Source organism: Crocodylus porosus, unplaced genomic scaffold, assembly GCF_001723895.1.
Source record: "Crocodylus porosus isolate Cpor-Errol unplaced genomic scaffold, CroPor_comp1, whole genome shotgun sequence".
NCBI classification, from domain to species: domain Eukaryota; kingdom Metazoa; phylum Chordata; order Crocodylia; family Crocodylidae; genus Crocodylus; species Crocodylus porosus.
The window spans coordinates 30,581,034-30,600,597 of record NW_017728917.1 but is presented as its reverse complement, the minus strand read 5'-3'; the positions used below and the strand labels follow the sequence as shown (position 1 = coordinate 30,600,597).

At 42.8% G+C, this 19,564-nt stretch overlaps 2 protein-coding genes across 2 annotated transcripts in view; one reads left to right on the top strand and one right to left on the bottom strand.

Moving 5' to 3' along the window:
- The window catches only part of TIMP4 (TIMP metallopeptidase inhibitor 4), a 45,508-nt gene extending 36,874 nt beyond the window's left edge, over positions 1-8,634 (bottom strand). Inside the window, exon 1 of the mRNA XM_019537022.1 lies at positions 8,317-8,634. Coding sequence (XP_019392567.1) covers positions 8,317-8,446 — 130 coding nt within the window. The 5' untranslated portion in view covers positions 8,447-8,634. The remainder of the gene's footprint in view (positions 1-8,316) is intronic.
- The window catches only part of SYN2 (synapsin II), a 306,075-nt gene that overhangs the window by 131,177 nt on the left and 155,334 nt on the right, over positions 1-19,564 (top strand). The window lies entirely within an intron of this gene.

Below are 19,564 nucleotides of genomic sequence, written 5' to 3'. Positions count from 1 at the left end.
AGAACCCATGGGGTGCATCCACACATGCAAGCACATGCGCTTCCAGCAGCTCAAATAGAAGCAGTGCAAATTTGAGCCGGGGCCTTTTGCCTCAGCGCAAGTGCTCAGACATACACTTTGTTGTGCAGCAAATTGTGCCACTTGGGACAAAATAGCTCTGCCTGTTTCCTCCCAGATCTGCATCCAGGGGGAGTCAGAAGTGGACTGGCCAAGTTCACCAATGACACCAAACTTTGGGGCAAAGCATCCACGCCAGACTCAGGACTCCATTTACCTACTCTTTTCCAAAGATTTGGAGAGCTTTGAATTGATTTGGACCTTTGAATTGGTCCCCTGATTTGATTCAGATTCGGAGATTTGGCCACCAAAATGGACCAAATCGCTTTCAAATCAAATCACCACCCAAAGCTTCGCACAGCACTAGTATTTGGGTGTCTCTAGTAATTACATCATTGTGGCAGTGTGCCTTTGGGTGCCTGCCACTTTAAGGCTGAGAGCAGGTAACTGGCAGGTGCAGGCCAGCCCTGATGAGGTGGCCATTTTAGGTCCAGTTCCACAGGGCTGAGACAGTCCCCCAGAAATGTCAGGCCAGTTACCTCCCCAGTGAAAGGCAAGGAGGGGTACCTTAAAACCCAGCACCCACATCCTGGTGGGTTACCCACACTCAGACAGGCATGGGGACCAGGCATGCAAAGAGGGGGAGTATGTTGAGGCCCCAGAGAGACGGGGATGAGTACTGAGGCCTATGTAAGTCTTCGGACACCTGAGGCTGCAAGTGGGCCTAAGGCCAAGTGAGGCGGCGTAGAGGGAACCTGAACAGAAAAGCAAGTCACTGGCCTCAGTTAGGGAACCAGTGGGTTGTGTTACCCAGTGAAGGACAAGGGATAGAGTTAGCCCAGTGTTTTGCAAATTGAATGTGGCCCAGTAAAGAGCATGAGTGCAAGAGGCCCAGTGAGAGAGGGCAGAGTGATAGAGGCCCCAGTGAGAGGGAGGCGGTATGTGTGAGGCCCAGAGCAGGGCTGTGTGAGCAAAGCCTAACAGTATGCTGAGTTTGGTCTGGCCTCAAGGCAGAGCATAGACAACTCAGGAATGACTCAAGGCAGAGCATAGACAACTCAGGAGTGACATCTGCGAGGCCTGGGCCATGATATAGGGATGGTACGAAGCCATGGATAGTGCCCCCTGGCATCAGGGCAGTAAAATGGGCAGCCTCCCACATTTTTACACCACATTTGGGAACAGCAAAGTCATGGCAGATGAAACTGGGTGGACTCCCCTACTTAGGTGGGCAGGCCGACGTAAGACCTGGCCCCGGTATGGCCCCCTGTCACAATCATAGTTAAAGATGAATTGAGATTTGCATTTATAGAAAGATATGAATCCCTCAGCCACTTATTCAACTTAGTATCCATATTTCGTAAACTTTTTGCATATTAAACAACATCCTGCCATATTGTTTTCTGAGTTATGAATGAGTTCATTGAACTTTGGCTCAGTTCTAATACTATTTCAGCCACTAATTTTGTATTAGGAAGGCTCCTCCATGTGTAGTACTTCTGTTTCTGTATCTTCCATATCTGACAAATTGTGTAATATTATTTTCTACTTTGCACAGGCTTTGAAACAATTTATGAGTTAATATATACAGTCCTCTGGAAACAAGAATAGCAGGTGTCACTAAATGGTGCTGTTAAAATAGCTCTTTTTCTTAATACATGAGCATGTTTTTAGTTTTGGAATAAATGCTGCATGTTAGTTTCCTAGGGTAGTTCCATGGTGAGAAAGGGAAGAACTATGGGAAGCATCAAGAGTTTGCTGTTTGCCACAATGTTTCTTACTTCCCAGAATTGTACCCTGGGAGTCAAGCATTAATATTGAGACTGAGATCCCTTAAAGTAGTGTGGTTTTATGAGTGCCTCCTTTCAGGAGCTGTAAATAGTGCTGTTAAAACAAGTTGCAGTAGGAGAACACCCAGACTTTAGTGTTACTGATTTCTCTTCCAAAGGAAAGCCAGCCTACAAAGCATTGACATCTACTGTCTGGCAGAGAGCAGTAGAATAAATGATAGACATGTGCTAAATTGTGTAAGTATTTCCTGCTACTTACTATGGAAAAAAATGCAAAAAACTAAGAGACATAAAAAATTAAGTTGTCTAGCCCCAGTGGCAGCATCCAGACATATCTGCAGCACCATATACCACATACTCAGGTATTCTCTGTGCTGCAAGGTAGCAGTGTGTGGGGGCAGGGGAGATCCCAGAGATTCCGGGGTCAAAACAACCCATGCAAAAAAAAGTGGAGTGGCGTATGAAGTGCAAACTGTCCAAAACCAAAACCTGGCTGGCCAGAGCCATACTCCAGTTGCTGGCCTGGCCTTTGAGCAGCAGGATCATTGCTGCTGCAGCCCCAGGAGCAGGCCCCCAGGTAAGACTGCTGAGACCATCCCAGCGCTGGCCCCAGCCTCCCCTACACCACCCAGGATAACTTGCCACATGCCAGAGGGTGCATGGCACAGGCATTCCCTGGAGACAAGTAGCAGTGGCACAAGTTGTACCACTGCTTCTTGTCCCCAGGGAAACAAATGTCCATGCTCATGTGGATGTGGCCAGTCTGTCTAAGCTCTGTTCTGCAAGATGCAAAGGCAACCGTTGATCCTGGGTCCAGCTAGAAGGTTGTTCTGTCCACAGCATAAATTAAAGTATCTCAGGACTGTTTTAATTTATGCCCATCTGCTTATGGCCCCAAGTAGTCATTTTGGTACTTGGAGACTTTGGGGGGTGGGGAAGGAATGTGTGTTATTAGAGAGTATATTCTGCACTGAAGCCAGACAAGGGCAGCAATAGGAGTTATTCCATTGGCTGTACACCATCTTGAAATTCCTCTGGGGTGGAGAAGGCTCTAATGACTAATTAAGCCAGCATACAGCTACTGTGCTTTGCCATAGCAATGCAGTACAGTAATTGAATACTAAGGATCCGACCCATTTGTGTTGAATTCTCATTGTGATAAGATGTACCTATTACTAGGGCTGTGTGAAGCTTCAGTCCCCGATTAGATTCAGCAGAGATTCAGCCCAATTCGATGTCCGAATACAAATCAAGTCAGAGGACCCTTTAATCTCTCTGAATTAAATCAGAACCCTCCAAAGTGATTCAGAGAGATTCAGAGATTTGGACATAGAGACAGTTTTAAATGTTTTTTCTACATACCTCTAGGTAGCAGGTGGCTTGTGAGTCCTGCAATGCTGGGGTGCATAGAGTGTCCCACAGAAGCATGGGGGCTCCCCAGCACACTTGTCAGCAGACCTAAAAGTGGATCAGAAGCACTTCCAGTCCACCTCCAGGTCCACCAGTGAGCATGCTGGGATGCCCCCCCACACCCTCCTGGCTCAGTGACTGGTGCTTCCTGGGTCTGGGTGGGGGACCTGGGGTCCCCCTGTGGCCGATTACTGAGCTGGGGAGGGGGGTGCGGGGGACCCCTGTGTGCTCCCCGGAAGACCTGGAAGTGTACCAAAGTACTTCCACTCCACTTCTGGGTTTACCGCTGAGCACATGGAAGGCCCCCCGCACTCCTGTGGGATGCTCCATGCACTGCAGCATTTCAGCAATCAAGAGCCACGCCTGCTATTTCAAGGTATGTAGAAAAAACTTTTAAAACTGTGTCTATGTCCGAATCGGTGATTCTCCAAATCATCAAATCTTCAGATTCAGATTCGGCCAAATCAAATCAGGGACAGTGATCCAAATCAATTAATCAAATCACTGACCCTGATTCGGGCTGAATCCGAATCGAATAGGGCCCACTTCTCATACCCCTAGCTATTATCATTCATACGGATACTAAAGCTCTGCATGTGCAAATACGTTTTATGCATATTCTTAACTTTGCTCAATGACTTATTATCCACCCTGTACCTCACCACGAGGTAAATTTACCCCACTATGAGGTAAATTTAGAGTAGAGGTTAGCCATGTATTATTAGCAAAACTTAAAACCTGTTTTACAGTCATTGTAATTACTTCTTGTTCTAAATTTGAAATATTTCTGATAAATTTTCCCAAGTTGTATACAGTGACAATGGCTTGGTATTTTTTCTCTCTCAAGTAGAGCTGCTGTCCTCATTGATACTGAAAAATGACTTTCAGTGAAAAAGTGGGTGTTTCGTAGTAACTTTACACAAAAGAAAAATGTAGTGAGTGAGGGGCTTGCAAAAATAAAAAAGAATAGTGAAGGTTTTCACTTGAAATTCAGGGAAATAGAAATGGCCTATTGTCACTTTAGAACACTCCTACCAGAGCTGACTGGAAATTGTTTTGGTAGGCTTAATACTTACCATTATTTTTAAATGTGAAATAATTTAGTAAAATCTGGCACTTTTTTGCAATGCCAGGTCTCATTGGACATATAAGGATTTTAATTAGCTTAAAATGCTGACAAGCTTCAGCCATAAGGCCTCCTTCAGAGAAATGCTGCTTCAATAAATCTCTGGAAGTCTGTATAAAAATATGTGTTTGTGCCAAAAATCTGTCATTTCTATTACTGTGCAATGCTAACTGCTTGAATAAAAATATTGTTTCCATTATATAAAGAAAAGAACTGTTTAATCAAGAATTGAGCTAACTTCAAAGATAGGGAATCCAATATTCTATAGGTGGCAAGTACAAAAATATTTACTACAACCAAAAACCCAGCAAAATATTTACTATTTACCCAAATGATCAACTTTTTCTTGTTTACTGCCTCACCAAGCACGGTACATTACAACAATAGCAAGAACCACCTTTAAAAGAAAGCTGAGGTTTATACAGTCTTCTTAAGTCTATATATGTTAGTATTTCAAAAATACTTTTTCTGCACAGTGCATTAATGATTGTGATTTTTCACCATGAAATTCAATTTAAATGCTCACTAAGGATGCACTCCTAGCCAACTGTAGTCATTGGAAAAAATATCACTGGTTGCCTTGGGTCCAACTTGCTGTTAGACTGAGCTTACTTCAAGCCTGAAACCTCTGGTCCTTTCTCTGCTCCTTTCTATCAGATGCATTTGAAGATATTAGTACCATACAATGGAGGTATTTGTACCATGTTGTTTACTTAAAAACACACCTTTCTGATTCTGACAGATATTTTGGAACCATGGAAGCTAGCCTTGAATACAGACTTGTTTTGATTTAATTTATAGACTGGTAATAATTTTAGTACTGCAAGGCATTTAGCATTAGTCAATTCTTATCATCACCCTGGTCTGAAACACCAATTTCTTCTGAGAGTGCTGCTAACCCTCAAGCTGCTGAAAACACTAAGCACATTCCTGAAGGACCACCACAACCTTCAGGAATGAGCCACAAATGAGTAAGGACTTACCCTTTTCTAAAACTGAGGACATCTGGCTGCAAAATGCATGACCCCTCATGGGAATTGTTGAGTACCCTCCTCTTCCATTGAAGTAAAATATAAGGTAAGGTCTTCAGCAGCTTAAAGTTGGTGTTCAGTGCCTTACAGTGTTTGTGTCTCACAGATTGAAGGAGATTAAATGATTAGCCCAGGGCCACACGTGAAGTCAGTAGCTGTGGTTGCATCTGTACAGAACCTACTAACCTATCACACTACCCCCTTTTGTGTATCCATGACTGGCATGCATTAAATTCTCACATTCTCCCAGTGTGTCATCCTCTTGCATGCAAGTGGCAGGATCAGAGACTGCCTCTCACTCTAGAACTGTCAGAAAGTCTGTGATTTGTACTAAGTTACTTGCACTGTTTGGTAGCTATGGTTGTTTAGAAAAAGGCAGTGTGAAGCCACAAAACCCCCTGACAGGAAAAGACAAAGTGTCACACCACTAATCACATGGACAAAAGTTACAGTGAAAAGTGCCTGGCCCAGACTTAATTAATTTCTCTGCTTGTTTCTTCTTGGGGATCCAGCTGAATGCTGAGGTTTCTGAGTGGCCTCACACATTCAGCTAGTGGCTGGAGTCAGGTCTGTTGATTTAACTCTCTCTACCACCACCCCTCCACCCATTCTATTTGGAGGTGACCTGAGGGAAAGAAAACTGGATTGTAGAAAGGAACTGAAGTTGAAAGATAATTATGTCAGTATAGGCCGTTCTTTGGGCTATATAAATAGGACAGGTTGCGGTATTGTCTCACTGTAAAATGTATAGGCATTGCACTGTTTGTGTCTGTCTAACAGAGATTCACCTCTTTTGTATTCTGCAAAGTCTCTGTAACTGAATGATTAACATGTACATCATTGAAAAACTCTGCAATTCTGGTTTAGTGTTGAAATCTTAACTTGGACTGGATTGGTCCCTTCAAAGTTAAAGGTTAAATTTCCATCACATCAGTGACTGAGGCAGCAGGCTCTACATTTTGTTATTACAACTATCTGGAATTATATAAACACTAAAATAAAATTATCTTTAACATTTAATAATATTTAAAACAAAACAGAGATTAAAAGTATTCTTGCGTGTGTATTTGATATGGGATGAAATGTGCTGTGCCTTGGTTAAACAGCCTAGTAGAGAGTGGAAAGGGCTGACCACTAGGAGCTAACCGTAACTTCCTGATTCAAATCCACCTGGCCCCAGTGTATAATAGTGCTGCAGGGAAGAACAGTATTCTCCAATGCCCTGCCCATAAAACTCCCCCAGTACATCTCCTTCCTCTTACATTTTGGGTGGAGGATAGTGTAGAACAACCTAGTAGAAACTTCCCCAGCCCACAGTGAGATCTTCACTGGTCTTTCCCTGCCACTTTGCAATGCTTATATGGTGCATCATTGCTCTAGCAAACCAAACAGTCCTCTTGGCTTATAGAAATTATAGCATGTATATGGATATTTATTCAGTATATAAATGTATCTAGTTACAGTACTTATAAAAGCAACTTCAAGTGGTAAACACTAAACAAAGGGCCCTTGTGTTCATGGTCCATTTAGTATCAGTGGGACTGTGTGTGTTAGTAAGTACTTGAGGATCAATATCAAATACAATGTAATTTAATTTTCTGCCCCTAATACTTAATCATAATAAAGACCAAGGGAAACTCCCTGTTTATAAAAGATATTTGTGGAAATGTGAACCTTGTAATTTCCCTTAACCTAATGGAATACTTTATGTAATAAGTATCTTGAGTTCTTTTTCTAATGCTGGATGTTTGTCAAATAAACAATATATATAAGTTGATTGTTGAAAAAAATGGTGTTTGCAACAACTTTTTCAATTCAGAGGACAAATAGTGTAGTATAATAATTTTTAAGCAGTAAGTAACCTGAAATTTCCACACCTCAAATAACCCTAATCTGGGATGTTTGGTATAGGTAACTTAATAAAAGGATTGCTTGACAAACCCAGATTAAAAAAACAATTTAACTGATGGCCATAAACAGAGCTTAGAGTCTGTCATGGCTACAAAGAATTTCTGTCAGTGTATAAAAGCAATTAATCAGTATGCAGAAGGTATTGCCTACCCCATAGAGATGCTAATTTTGCGACACTTTGGAAACTCATGTTCTACATTTACTGTTCACACAGGATAGAAGCTAACTAGCCACAGCTTGAACTAATGAAATCAAAAGACTACAAAATGTCACATTTTCTTATCCCCATGTTGTCTAATTTTGAGATCTTTCGTTTTTCTATATGTTGATTAGATATCATGAAACACAGCGATCTTAGGAGTGGAAAGTGAAATGTAGTACAGAATTCCTGTGGCTAATCTGTCCATAGATAAAAAGGCCTATCCTTACCTGCTAAAATTGTTGTTGCAAAATGGAAACAAATCCAAACCTTATTATAGTACATCACAAATCAACTGATTTAACTACATATCCTCACTGGATTTCACAGAGAGCTGTGGCAGCTAGTTATTCCTAAAACATACATACATAATTTCTGTATTACATATTTATATATAATTTCCTATTCTATATATTTAACATAACTGGAATTATTTGTCAGTGACAATATTTTCTTGTTCACTTGGAAAGCTAATATAGAAGTTTTTTCTTGCATTTTAAAAAGTACTAATTTAATATAGCAGCTAATTCAACAATGTATAGTCTTGACTATTTACTGAAAAAGCAAGGGAAACAGAACAGCTACTAACAAATATCAGATACATTTTAAAATGCATTATCTTATATACCTGTCTCTTTAAATGAGAACACTCTGCTTTTAAACCTTTTCAGTGAATAATCTGTTTTGTTAAATGTATTCCCTAGAGAGTTGAACAAAAAATATCACAGCACTTAATTTAGTTACAATTACTTTCTTACCGACAACGTTAAAAGTATAGCTGTTATGACTCACCTAAAGCAGAATCACAGATTAGCTGCTGTGGATGTGCAGGGGCACAGCTGCATGCCTCTACCAGCTCCTGAATTCTGAGGGTCAGAAGAAGCAGCACTGAAAACAACAAGGTACTGAGTACAGAGTTCATGCTGCCTTAACCACGTTTAACTGGCCAGCTAAAGAAAATATTCTCTTACTAGTGATCTTACATCTAAATTTCCTAATGTCTGTCTGATTTCTTCCTTGTGAAGTTCGACTTCAACAGACTTAGATGGTTAGAAAAGCCCTCTAATGCTCAAACTGAGTATATGCTAATGATAACTGACTTCTAATTTCCTGGACATAGGACCCTCTTATTTATGGCCCTGACACTAACTAGTAACCCCGCCTTCCTTTAAGGAAAAAGCACATCATTGGTGAAAATACTGTATGACAGGCTTATTGTACCAAAAGAGATGTTACCTTAGTGGGTTGCATCACAATGTTGTTGTTATGAGTCAGTGTGACTATTAATAATCAAAAGCTTTAAACAAATCTTTTTCATATTTCTGCAGTTGATTTCAGCTCTGTAGGAGAATAGAGATTAATAAAATAATCTGATAAACTTCATGCCAATGTTAATGAAGAAAAAGTTCTGCCACCTTCCCTATCATGGCCAATGTAAACAACATATGGAAAAGTAATCCTAACATCCTTGTTTCAGCTCTGGTTACATTTACAGCCCTGGATCTTCCCCTGTTCCTCCCTACATTTTCTTGAAATAACTTCCCTGTTTTCAGGTTGTATAGAACTTTATTCATAAACAGAAATGTTTCAGTGCTGTGTATGTAAGCTTTGACAATTGGTCACTACAAACATTACCAATTTAAAAATAAAAGCAGCAATATAAGCCATTTTTCTGCTACTTCAGCATACATTTAATTTGAAATAACAACAAAAATACCCCTGTGATAAATGTTCTGGGTTGACCCCTTATTCTGCAGTCCTGATTTTATGAATCTTATTCAATAGATATGCCCTTTCTGCTAGCTACTACGAGTCCATAGGCTCCTTGGACTCAGTAGGCACATAGGAAAAATAGTTTAGCTCCAGAAAACAAGAGCCCTCATCTCTTACCTACAAACCTTTTACTCCTATAATCTGCTGGATTTTTTCAAAGCCTGTATATGTGAATTTCTACTGCTCTTTTAATAGCTGGTTTCTCATGCAAACAGCACATTAAGGTCTGAGCGGAGAGGATGGCGATGTATATACAATTTGAGAAGAACTTGTATATAAGCTACAGGGGTGTAGGTTATAGCCATGTTGGGCTAAGGACATAGGCAGACAATGTTCTTTGGGTGAATCTTATATGTTTTATTAGACCAACATAAATAGTTGGCAGAAAATATTTAGCAAGCTTTTGGTTTAAAAACCCTTCGTCAGGCTGAGGAAATCTCTGCAGCTGGTGTGTGCTCTTCCTGGATGGAATGAAAAGTAAAGAAGCCAGAGGCGGGTCTGATATGCATACAAGACAGGCAGTCAGTGAAGATGTAAATTGAGGAGTCAGTGGGTGACAGAGTGAAAAAGGGGGGTGAATGTAGCTGTTTAATAGTGGAGAGGTACCTGGGGAGTCAGATGTCAGGCAGGTTATAATGTATCATAAATCCAAGGTCTATATTTAGTCCATGATTTTTTTGTATCCAGGAGATTGAGGAAGTGGAGTTCATAGGCTCGTCTCTGGGAAGTGTTTTGTAAGTTTCCTTTGAGGATTAGAACTGCGAGATGGGAGAGCGACTGGTTTTCTTGAGAGAAATGAGCCCCTGCAGGTATTCTTGTCTAAGATAGATTTCCGGTGTGTATTCATTCTGGTGCACAGTTGTTGTTTGGTGTCTCTTGCGTATTTTCCATCAGAGCAGTTGGTGCATTGGATGAGATATTTTACAGTTCTGGAGGTGTGGCTGTAAGATGCAGGGATGCTGATGTTTCTGTTGTGGGGTGTAATAATTGTGGGGGTGGTGGAGATGTGTTGGCAGGTTTTGCATTTCTTGTCATGGCATGGTCTGGATCCTTTTGGTATGTTCTGGCCCTAAGGAAGTTTGCTTCTGGTGATAAGGTTAGCAAGGTTCAGTGCTTGTTTGAAGGCTAGGATGCATCTTTTTAAGAATAGGGTCTCTTTCTAGTATGGGTTGCAATCTGAGGATTTTCCGTATGCATTTGAGGGAAGGGTGATATGTCATAACCAGCGGTGTGTGATTCGTGGAGGTGGGGGGTGTTCTGTACTGCAGCAATTCTTCACATGGTATCCAGCTGGCTCTTTCAAATGTGTGATCTACCTCTTGGGAGGAGTGTCCTTGTTGTGGGAAAGCCTTTTTAAGATTGATGAGGTGACTTAAAGAAAAACAGTTTATCACACTGGACCACATCTTACTCCACCTGTTAGATACCTAAGTGGACTTAGGTGCCTAGGAATGATCCTGTTCCACACTGCTTGAATCTTTGAGAAACAGTTAATGCAAAAGGCGTCCTCCTCATCCTTGCTGCTTTTTGTGATTTAGTGTTAAGAGTCAAATGCTTACAGAAGTAGGTGCACTAACATTTTTTCAGGGACTTGGGCAGGGTGAAACAGAATTGGATGTGGGTGCCAAATCATTTATCACTTATGAACTTTAACTCTGGACAGTAGGTGCTGAAAGTGACAGCGTGATGATTGTTTAATGGTCTATAAAAAAAAAGAAAAGATTTGATTGACAGGTTCCTAGAGGACCTGAGAACTCCGATTGCCAATGGCACTAACAGACACTATTAGCGACCATCTTAGCAAAGTTCAAAGACTGTATAAATCTAGAGGATGAAGAATCTTCCCCTAACAATAGTTAACTAGGACACCTTGGTGTTGTGTGCCAACATGTGTATATTGGCATTTTACTGGTACTAGACTTTTGTGTCTAATGCTGTCAGTCTAGTAGCTTACTAAAAGCACTTAGAGTAAAAGCTTGTAAGTCAGGGATGCTTGTACACATAATGGGGGTTTAATCCCCAAGGTTTTATTATATGGCCCCTAAATTGAAACAGTGGGTTTTTAATTGAAACCCACCAATTCACTTTTTCAGTCATGTTATGGCGAGGGGCCTGATCCTTTTTTTCTTTTCAGTGGAGCCTGCCCACGGCCAGGGGGTGTGCTGCCAGCAAGCTAAGTGGCCTCTGAGCTGCAGGGGGCCCCCCAGTCCTTCCCTCCAAGGAAGTGGCAGCATCCCCCAGGATGCCCAATCAGACTGCTAATGGGCTGGATGCTGCACCAGCTTGGAGGTAGCACGTAGCCTGATCCAACTCTTCCCTGAGCCCACCAGGGCTTCCAGCACCCCATGCACTGTCCCTGCCACCTCCCTACCACCTGGGACTGCCCAGAAAAAGTCTGGCTTGCCTCTGGGGCAGCATGGGGAAGTGGCAGGAAAGCAGCTGGCTCTTATGGTGGCTGGAGAAGGTTACAGGGATGATGCGCAGGGCACTGGAAGCCCACCAAGCCCGATCTTCCCTTATCCTGCCTGGGCTTCTAGTACTCTGTGCATTGTCCTTACTGCCTTCTCCAGTAGCTAGAACACCCAGCTGCCCTCCTGCTGCCTTCCCGTGCTGCACCAGGGGAAACCCACCCATTTCTGGATGCTCACAAGGAGCAGGAAGGCAGTAGGAACAGTGCATGAGGCACTGGAAGCCCCAGCAGGCTTGGTGAAGAGTTGGATCTGGTGGGTGCTGGCTTTGCGCTGAGGCAGCACCTGGCTCACTAGCAGCCTGTCTGGGGAACACCACCACCACTGAAGGAAAGACTGGGGCCCTTGCAGCTCAGGAGCTGCTCAACCCACCGGCAGCTTGCACCCCAGCCACAGGACAGGCAGGCAGTCTCTACCAAAAGAAAAGGGATCTGGCCCCTTGCCGCTTCTGCCTTCAGCAGGTTTCTGCTGAAGGCAGAAGCAGTGAGGGGCCCAATCCTTTTTTTCCTGCAGAGCCTGCCCACCTCCAGATGTAGTTTAGTTTGGAATGATGCAAAATCATGTAAAACTCTCCAAATCTGCACATGCGTAATGTGTGATGCATTAAGCCACACAAATTACATTTTTGTCATATGTATATTGTGATGACCATCACATGTACAAGTGCCCCAGAAGATTAAAATAATGTATGTAAATAAATAAAAGTAAAATCATTACTATATTTTAATCGGGGCATTAGATTTTTATGTTAGGCTGAGCATAAATCTTGCTACAGAAATATAAACATAATAAACATAAAAAGAGAATCTTACGTTTTAATAATCCTTAAATTGTTCTGTTTGGAAGTATGTTAATTGTATGAGTACAATAACTATTTATTTTTATTATAATCTAACATATTGTCTGAGGGTGCTCTTGGTGCAATCCTATTAGACCTTTAAGAGAATCTTTCAATGCCATCTGCACATAGCTGATATTTTTAAAGTGTGGTAATGATTGGAAAAGTGAGTGACTATACATGAGGACTGTTTTCATGTAACAAAAGTGCTTCCTGCTTTTGTTCTCTGTAGGGCTAGTTGAGTCCAATATACTGTGAAAACCACAAAACATCTTAGTGTAGAATTCAGGCAATAATTTACAACTACTCAGATGTAACCTCTATCATAAGCAAAAACTATACATCTTGGACAAGATTTTCTAAAGTAATTTATGATTCTGGATAACTCAGTTCTCAGGATGGTCAACATGAAATGCCAGAAAGGATCTAATTTTGCAGATTTTGCTTTCTGAAACTCAAGACACTTGTAGTATCACAAAAGTTGGGTAGCACAGCATTGAGGTGCTTGAAATTCCTTCCAAATTTTATCGACTTCTATTTTTGCTTGCTCCCCTCTCCTCCAAAGTGTGTCATTCACAAGGGTGGGGGGGTTGTTTTTTTTTAAACAGTGTTTCATATAAAATATAGACATGCATAAAATCTTAAAAAATAGGGCTGGAAAGGACCCAAGGACCTAAAGTCCTGGTCTAAAGGCAGAATCAACATACCTAAACCGTTCTTACAAATGTTTGTCTAGCCTTTTCTTAAATATCTCCAATGATAGAGATTCTATAGTCTCTGGCTCTGGAAACCTATTACTTTTATAATGCTATTTATATGCCCTTCTTTGGCATCCTTTCATCTACAGGAGATGGTGGATATTGAAGCCTATGACATAAATGGTTTGGAATGTCTCATGTGACTGAATAGTCCAATCTCAGATTTGCATGATCTGTGGCAGTGGTTACAAATGTATATGTCATGGTTGGGTGGTTTAGGAGTTGCTTGCTTCCTACGGGCTCTTGTCTCTTTAAGCTGTTGGAGCCAATTTCTGTCATGGACTTTGATGCCCTGGTGGAGTCAATGACGCCACTTGTTACAATCACTTGCCAAGGTTTTCCATTGATCAGGATTGATTCCAAATGCCTTTGTATCTCATTTGCATGTGTCTTTGTAGTGAAGCTTGGGGTGTCCTGTTGTGCTTGTTTCCTCTGATAGTTCCCTGTATCACATATCCTTGGGTATGCATCCATTTTCTGATCTACTCAGATGGGCTAGGCAGCGCAGTTGTCTGTGTTTGAGTAGGGCTGTCACACTTAGTAAGTTTGCCCTTTGAAGAACTTCTGCATTGTTAATTTTATCTTGCCATTTGATGTTGAGTGTGTGGTGTAAACATGCCGGTGGGAGCTGTTTAACCTTTTCTCTTGATGTGCATAAGTTATCATGTACTCACCATACAGGAGAGTGCTGAGCATGCAAGCCTTGTGCACTAGCATTTTGGTCTTGATGGTAAGCTTTGAGTTGTTCCATGCTCTTTTAGTTAGTCTGCTGAAGGTGGTGGCAGCCTTTCCAATGCGAACATTAAATTCTTCATCCAGTGAGAGATTGGTAGTCATTGTAGAATCTAGGTAGCTGAACTTTTGTACTACTGCTAGCTGGTTCTCATTAAGGATGATCAATGGATCTTGTGGAACTCCCTATCCTAATGCAACTGTTTTCTTTATGCTGATGGTGAGCGCAAATGCCTGGCAAGCTCTTGAGAGGTGATCCATAAGTTCTTGTAGTAGGTCTTCATCATGGGTTATAAGGGTAGCATCATCAGTAAACAGAAGCTCCTTGATAAGCACTATCAGAACCAAACAGATGCCTGCGGCTGTTTTGGCTGGATGTAAACTTTCCATTCCAAGGGCTAAAAGATGTTGCCCAGCCTGTCTAGGAGTTTTGGAAGACACTATTCATTATTTTGAAATGTCCTCTATATAACAAAATAAGGAGAAAGTATTTATCACTGTTCTTGCAGAAATGGACATACTTCTTGTTAGACCGTGGCTCCATGCAACCTAACGGCTGGGAAGACAACGGATTGGTGCACACATTGCTTCTTCCAATAGCTTTATTCAAAATGCAGGCAGTTTTGGGCGAGCTCCAACAAACTGGGGAGCTGCCGCAAACAATAGTTCTTTCCATATTTATACACCTTGGTTTATGCTTATTAACATTTACCCCACCTTTGTCCTTCCTTTGTTCTACCCTTATTCCTACCCATCTTAAGCACCACCTCTGTTTACTGTTTATTTCATTAGCATGGATTTACCCATGCATTTCACTTATTTACATGTCTTTTTGCTATAAGCACACGTGTAAGACCCTGACCCCCACTTCTCTTGGTCACTTGTGGTCTCCTGCTGATTTCTTCACCATCTCCATGGTCTTACTTCTGCTTTATCTCTTAACGATAGCCAGTGGTCTGCATCCTGTTTTTCTTACACAATGAGCTATATATCTTGCATCACTACTATTGTTAGGAAAATGCTTGCCTAAGTGTCTTGCAATGTTACTTTTAACATATCATTTTGCCTTGTGGTTAGCCGCTCTGCTAAGCCACAAGTTATAGCCTTTTATTCAGCTACAAAACCAATGCTCCCCAAGATCCAAATACTGTCACCCTAACACTTCTCAAATAGAGATAAATTAATATGGCTTCTCCAGCAAATAGACTCATATTGAGTCCACCATCTTGCTATTTTTGCTTACAAGGCTGAAGCGATCAGATCTAAACATCCTTTACTGTTGATATAACCAATAAACTTTATCACTATATTTGTTTTTTACCATCTTAATTGTGGACCTATGCACAACATTTTTATAGATTCGTGATTCCTCCTGAATGACTACTACACCTTCATCTTTCACCAGACCAAGGGGAAAACCACACCAGGTAAAGTAGAGGATAAACACGGTAGGAATAATTGCCTTCTTACTATTGCCGTAGAATTGGTATATGATCAATTAATAAAATTAGACATATACAAGTCAGCAGGACCAGATGATCTTCATCTGAGAGTGCTGAAGGAGCTGGCCAAAGTCATTGAGGAACCCCTGGCAAAACTCTTCCACAACTCATGGTGCTCTGGAGAAGTCCCTGAGGACTGGAAGAGGGCCAGTGTTGTGCACATCCACAAGAAGGGCAGGAGGGAGAAACTGGGTAACTATAGGCCAATCAACCTAACTTCCATCCTTGGGAAAATCCTAGAAAAGTTCATCAAGGAGTCTGTCTACAATAAGCTTGCAGAAAGTCAGATTCTGAATGACAGCCAGTATGGCTTCATCAAGGGCAGGTCTAGCCTTACCAAATCATCTCCTTCTGTTACCAGATAACTCGCCACCTGGACATGAGATAACAGGTTGACATTGTATACCTAGCCTTCCAAAAGGCTTTTGATCTATCATCCCGCAATGTCCTTGTGAGCAAATTGGAGGATTGGGGGCTTAACTCTGAGACAGTCAAGTGGGTGAGAAAATGGCTGCAAGATAGGGCCCAGAGAGTCATAGTGAACAGATCTGTCACCCCGGCAAGAAGTGGGCAATGGTGTCCCATAGGGGTCAGTGCTCAGTCCAGTACTTTTCAACATCTTTACTAATGATTTGGATGTGGGGGTGAAGAGCTCACTGGACAAGTTGGAAGATGAAACCAAATTATGGGAAGTGTGGTCATGCTTGAAGATAGGTTACAGTTACAGGTGGACCTAGACAAGCTAGCAAGTTGAGGAGATCAGAATCTGATGAAGTTCAATGCTGAGAAATGTAAAGTGCTCCACCTTAGAATGAGCAACCCGCAACACACCTACAGGCTTTGTGGCACCAAACTGACTAATATCATGAACGAAAGGGACCTGGGAGTAATAATAGACCACATTGTGAATACAAGCTGGCAGTGTGATGCTGTAGCCAGTAGGGCAAATAATACTCTGGTATGAATTAGTTGATGCATCTCCAGCAAAGCCAAGGAGGTGATTCTTCTGCTCTACTCAGCACTTGTGAGACCACAGCTGGAGTACTAGGTGCATTTTGGGGCATCACACTTTAAGAAGGACATGGACAAGCTTGAGATAGTCCAAAGAAGAGCCACTTGTATGATCAGAGTCTTAAAAGGCGAGCCATATGAAGAAAGGCTGAGGGATCTGGGACTCTTCACCCTGAGGAAAAGAAGGCTGAGAGGGGACCGGGTAGCAGCTTACCATTACACTAGGGGAGTACATCAAGGACTCTGTGAGCAGCTGTTCACCAGGGCACCTGCGGGGAAAACCAGGAGTAATGGCCACAAACTCCTGGAAGATCGATTCAGGCTCAACATTAGGGAAAACTTCTTCACAGTCAGGGTGTCCAGACTGTGAAGTACGCTGTGGTGTCCAGAGGTGGTGCAATCGCCTACCCTGGAAATCTTCAAGAGGAGACTAGACAGTCGCCTTGCTGGGGTCACCTCTGATCCCATTTATCTTTCCTGCTTGGTGCAGGGGGCTGGACTCAATGATTTTCCAAGGTCCCTTCTGGCCTTACAAACTATTAATCTGATTTATCAGCATACTTGTACTTGATTATGTTAATTCTAGGAGTAGAAATAATGCTTTTCAATAGATTGGCCCTATTTTATTATTATATTTGCATTTCTGTTATTTTTGTTTAAATTTATATTATGGTTGTATGTTGTTTATGTTGTTTTTGGGAGCATGGCTTTCAGCCAGAATCCTTAATAAATTGAAATTGAAATTGAAGTGTGGTGTTCAAAATAGGACACAGCTCTCCAGCATAAAAATGAACTTAAAGATGAAATAAAGGCGGAAAGAAAAAACAACATATATTACATATCTGTGGTTAACAGTAATGAGACTCTTTAGGGTTACACCTATTTTGCTCTGGAGTGAAAATAAAAACCTTAAGAATAGCAAAGAAAATGAATTTTAAAATGATAGAATGGGAACAGAATTGAAACAAAATATAATATCAACATCATGGCCTTGTGTAGACAAAACGAGAAGCATGTGTGCATAACACTTTAAAGCAGGCTAAATGCTTTTGCACTGCTTTAAGAGTGTCAGTGTTTGCACACTTTGCCAGCATATTGTGCATTAATTCCAGCTGCTGTAGGAAATTCAGCGGTGTAATGCGCCTTAAATGACTTGGGGCGCAGCAAACTAAAACCTTTGAGGAGTTTTAGTTTACTGTCCTACAGCCGTGGAGTGAAGCACTGGACTCCATCCAGCTCCACAGCTCTGCAGGAAGCTCTGTAGATAGCCTGGCAACAGCCCAGGAAAGCAGGCTCTGCTCAAGAAAAGCAGTGCACCTGATCTTCCCCTGCCCCCCACTGGAGCTTGCCTGTCTTCCTGAGCTGCGCGGGGGCCTGGTGCTTCCCTCTCTGACTGTGGTGAACTCAGGACTGTCCGAGCTGAGTGCCTGCGGGCAGGTGCCGCCTAGGGTGGGGCCACCACTGCCATGGAGATAAGCACCACACCCCCTTGCAGCCCTCCCTGCAGCTCCCCTCTGCTACTCCTTCTGGCAGCTTGCTCTCTCCTCCCCGCCAGAGAGTCAGGTAAGGTGTTAATCAGTCCTAAATTGAAGCAGTGGGTTTTTTAAAACCCACTGCTTCAAGTTAGGGCCCCCATTTCATCTAAACACGCCCAGTGATATTTATATGGAGAGAACCTTTTCATAGAATCATAGAATCATAGAATCAATGAGTCGGAAGGGACCTAGACAGATCATCTAGTCCGACCCCCTGCCATGGGCAGGAAGGAGCACTGGGGGAGGCAGAGATCATAAGACCACAGCCAGGTGTCTATCCAATCTCCTCTTGAAGGGAAGGTGAGAGCACCACCTCTCTGGGAAGCCTATTCCAGGCTCTGGCCACCCTTACCGTGAAGTAGTTCTTCCTAATATCTAACCTAAACCTATCCTCCCTCAGCTTGTGACCATTGTTCCTGGTGACCCCAAGGGAGTCCCTGGTGAACAGACTTTCCCCAAGTCCCTGCTGGTGGCCCCTGATAAGGTTGGAGGCAGCCACAAGATCCGCCCCCTCAGTCTCCTCTTGCGGAGACTGAAGAGATTCAGGTCCCTCAGCCTCTCCTCATAGGGCTGGACACGGAGGCCCTCAACCATACGAATGGCCTCCTCTGGACCCTCTCCAGGTTCTCCACATCCTTCTTGAAGTGCGGCGCCCAGAACTGGACATAATACTCCAGCTGCGGCCTAACCAGTGCCACATATAGGGGGAGCAAGACCTATCTGGACCTGTTAGTGATGCCCCTGTTCATGCATGACAGGGTGCGGTTGGCTCTGCCTCTTGCTTCATTGCATTGGCAACTCATATTCATCCTGGAGTCAATCCTGACTCCAAGATCCCTCTCTGCCTCTGTGCTGCCAAGAGGGTCAGCCCCTAACCTATAAGCGTAATGCTGGTTCTCTCTCCCCAGGTGCAGCACCCTGCACTTGTCCTTGTTGAACCACATCCTGTTCAGATCCATTCACTTCTCTAACCTATCCAGGTCTGCCTGTATGCAGTCCCTGCCTGCCGGTGTATTTACTTTACCCCACAGCTTGGTATATCAGCGAACTTGAACAGCGTACTCTCCACACCCTCGTCCAGGTTGCTAATGAAGATGTTGAACAGCACCGGCCCAAGGACCAAGCCCTGGGGGACTCTGCTGCCCACACCCTCCTAGGTCAACATCGGCCTGTCCACCACCACCCTCTGGGTGTGCCCCTGGAGCCAGTTTGCCACCCATGTGACCATGCATTCATCAGCTTGCCCACCAGAATTGGGTGGGACATTGTGTTGAAGACCTTCTGGAAGTCCAAGAAGATGACATTGACTTCTTCCTTCCCATCTAAGCTCTTTGTTATCTGGTCATAGAAAGAGACCAGGTTAGTCAGGCAGGATCGGACTTGCACAAACCCATGCTGGTTACCCCTCAACATCACTTCCCCT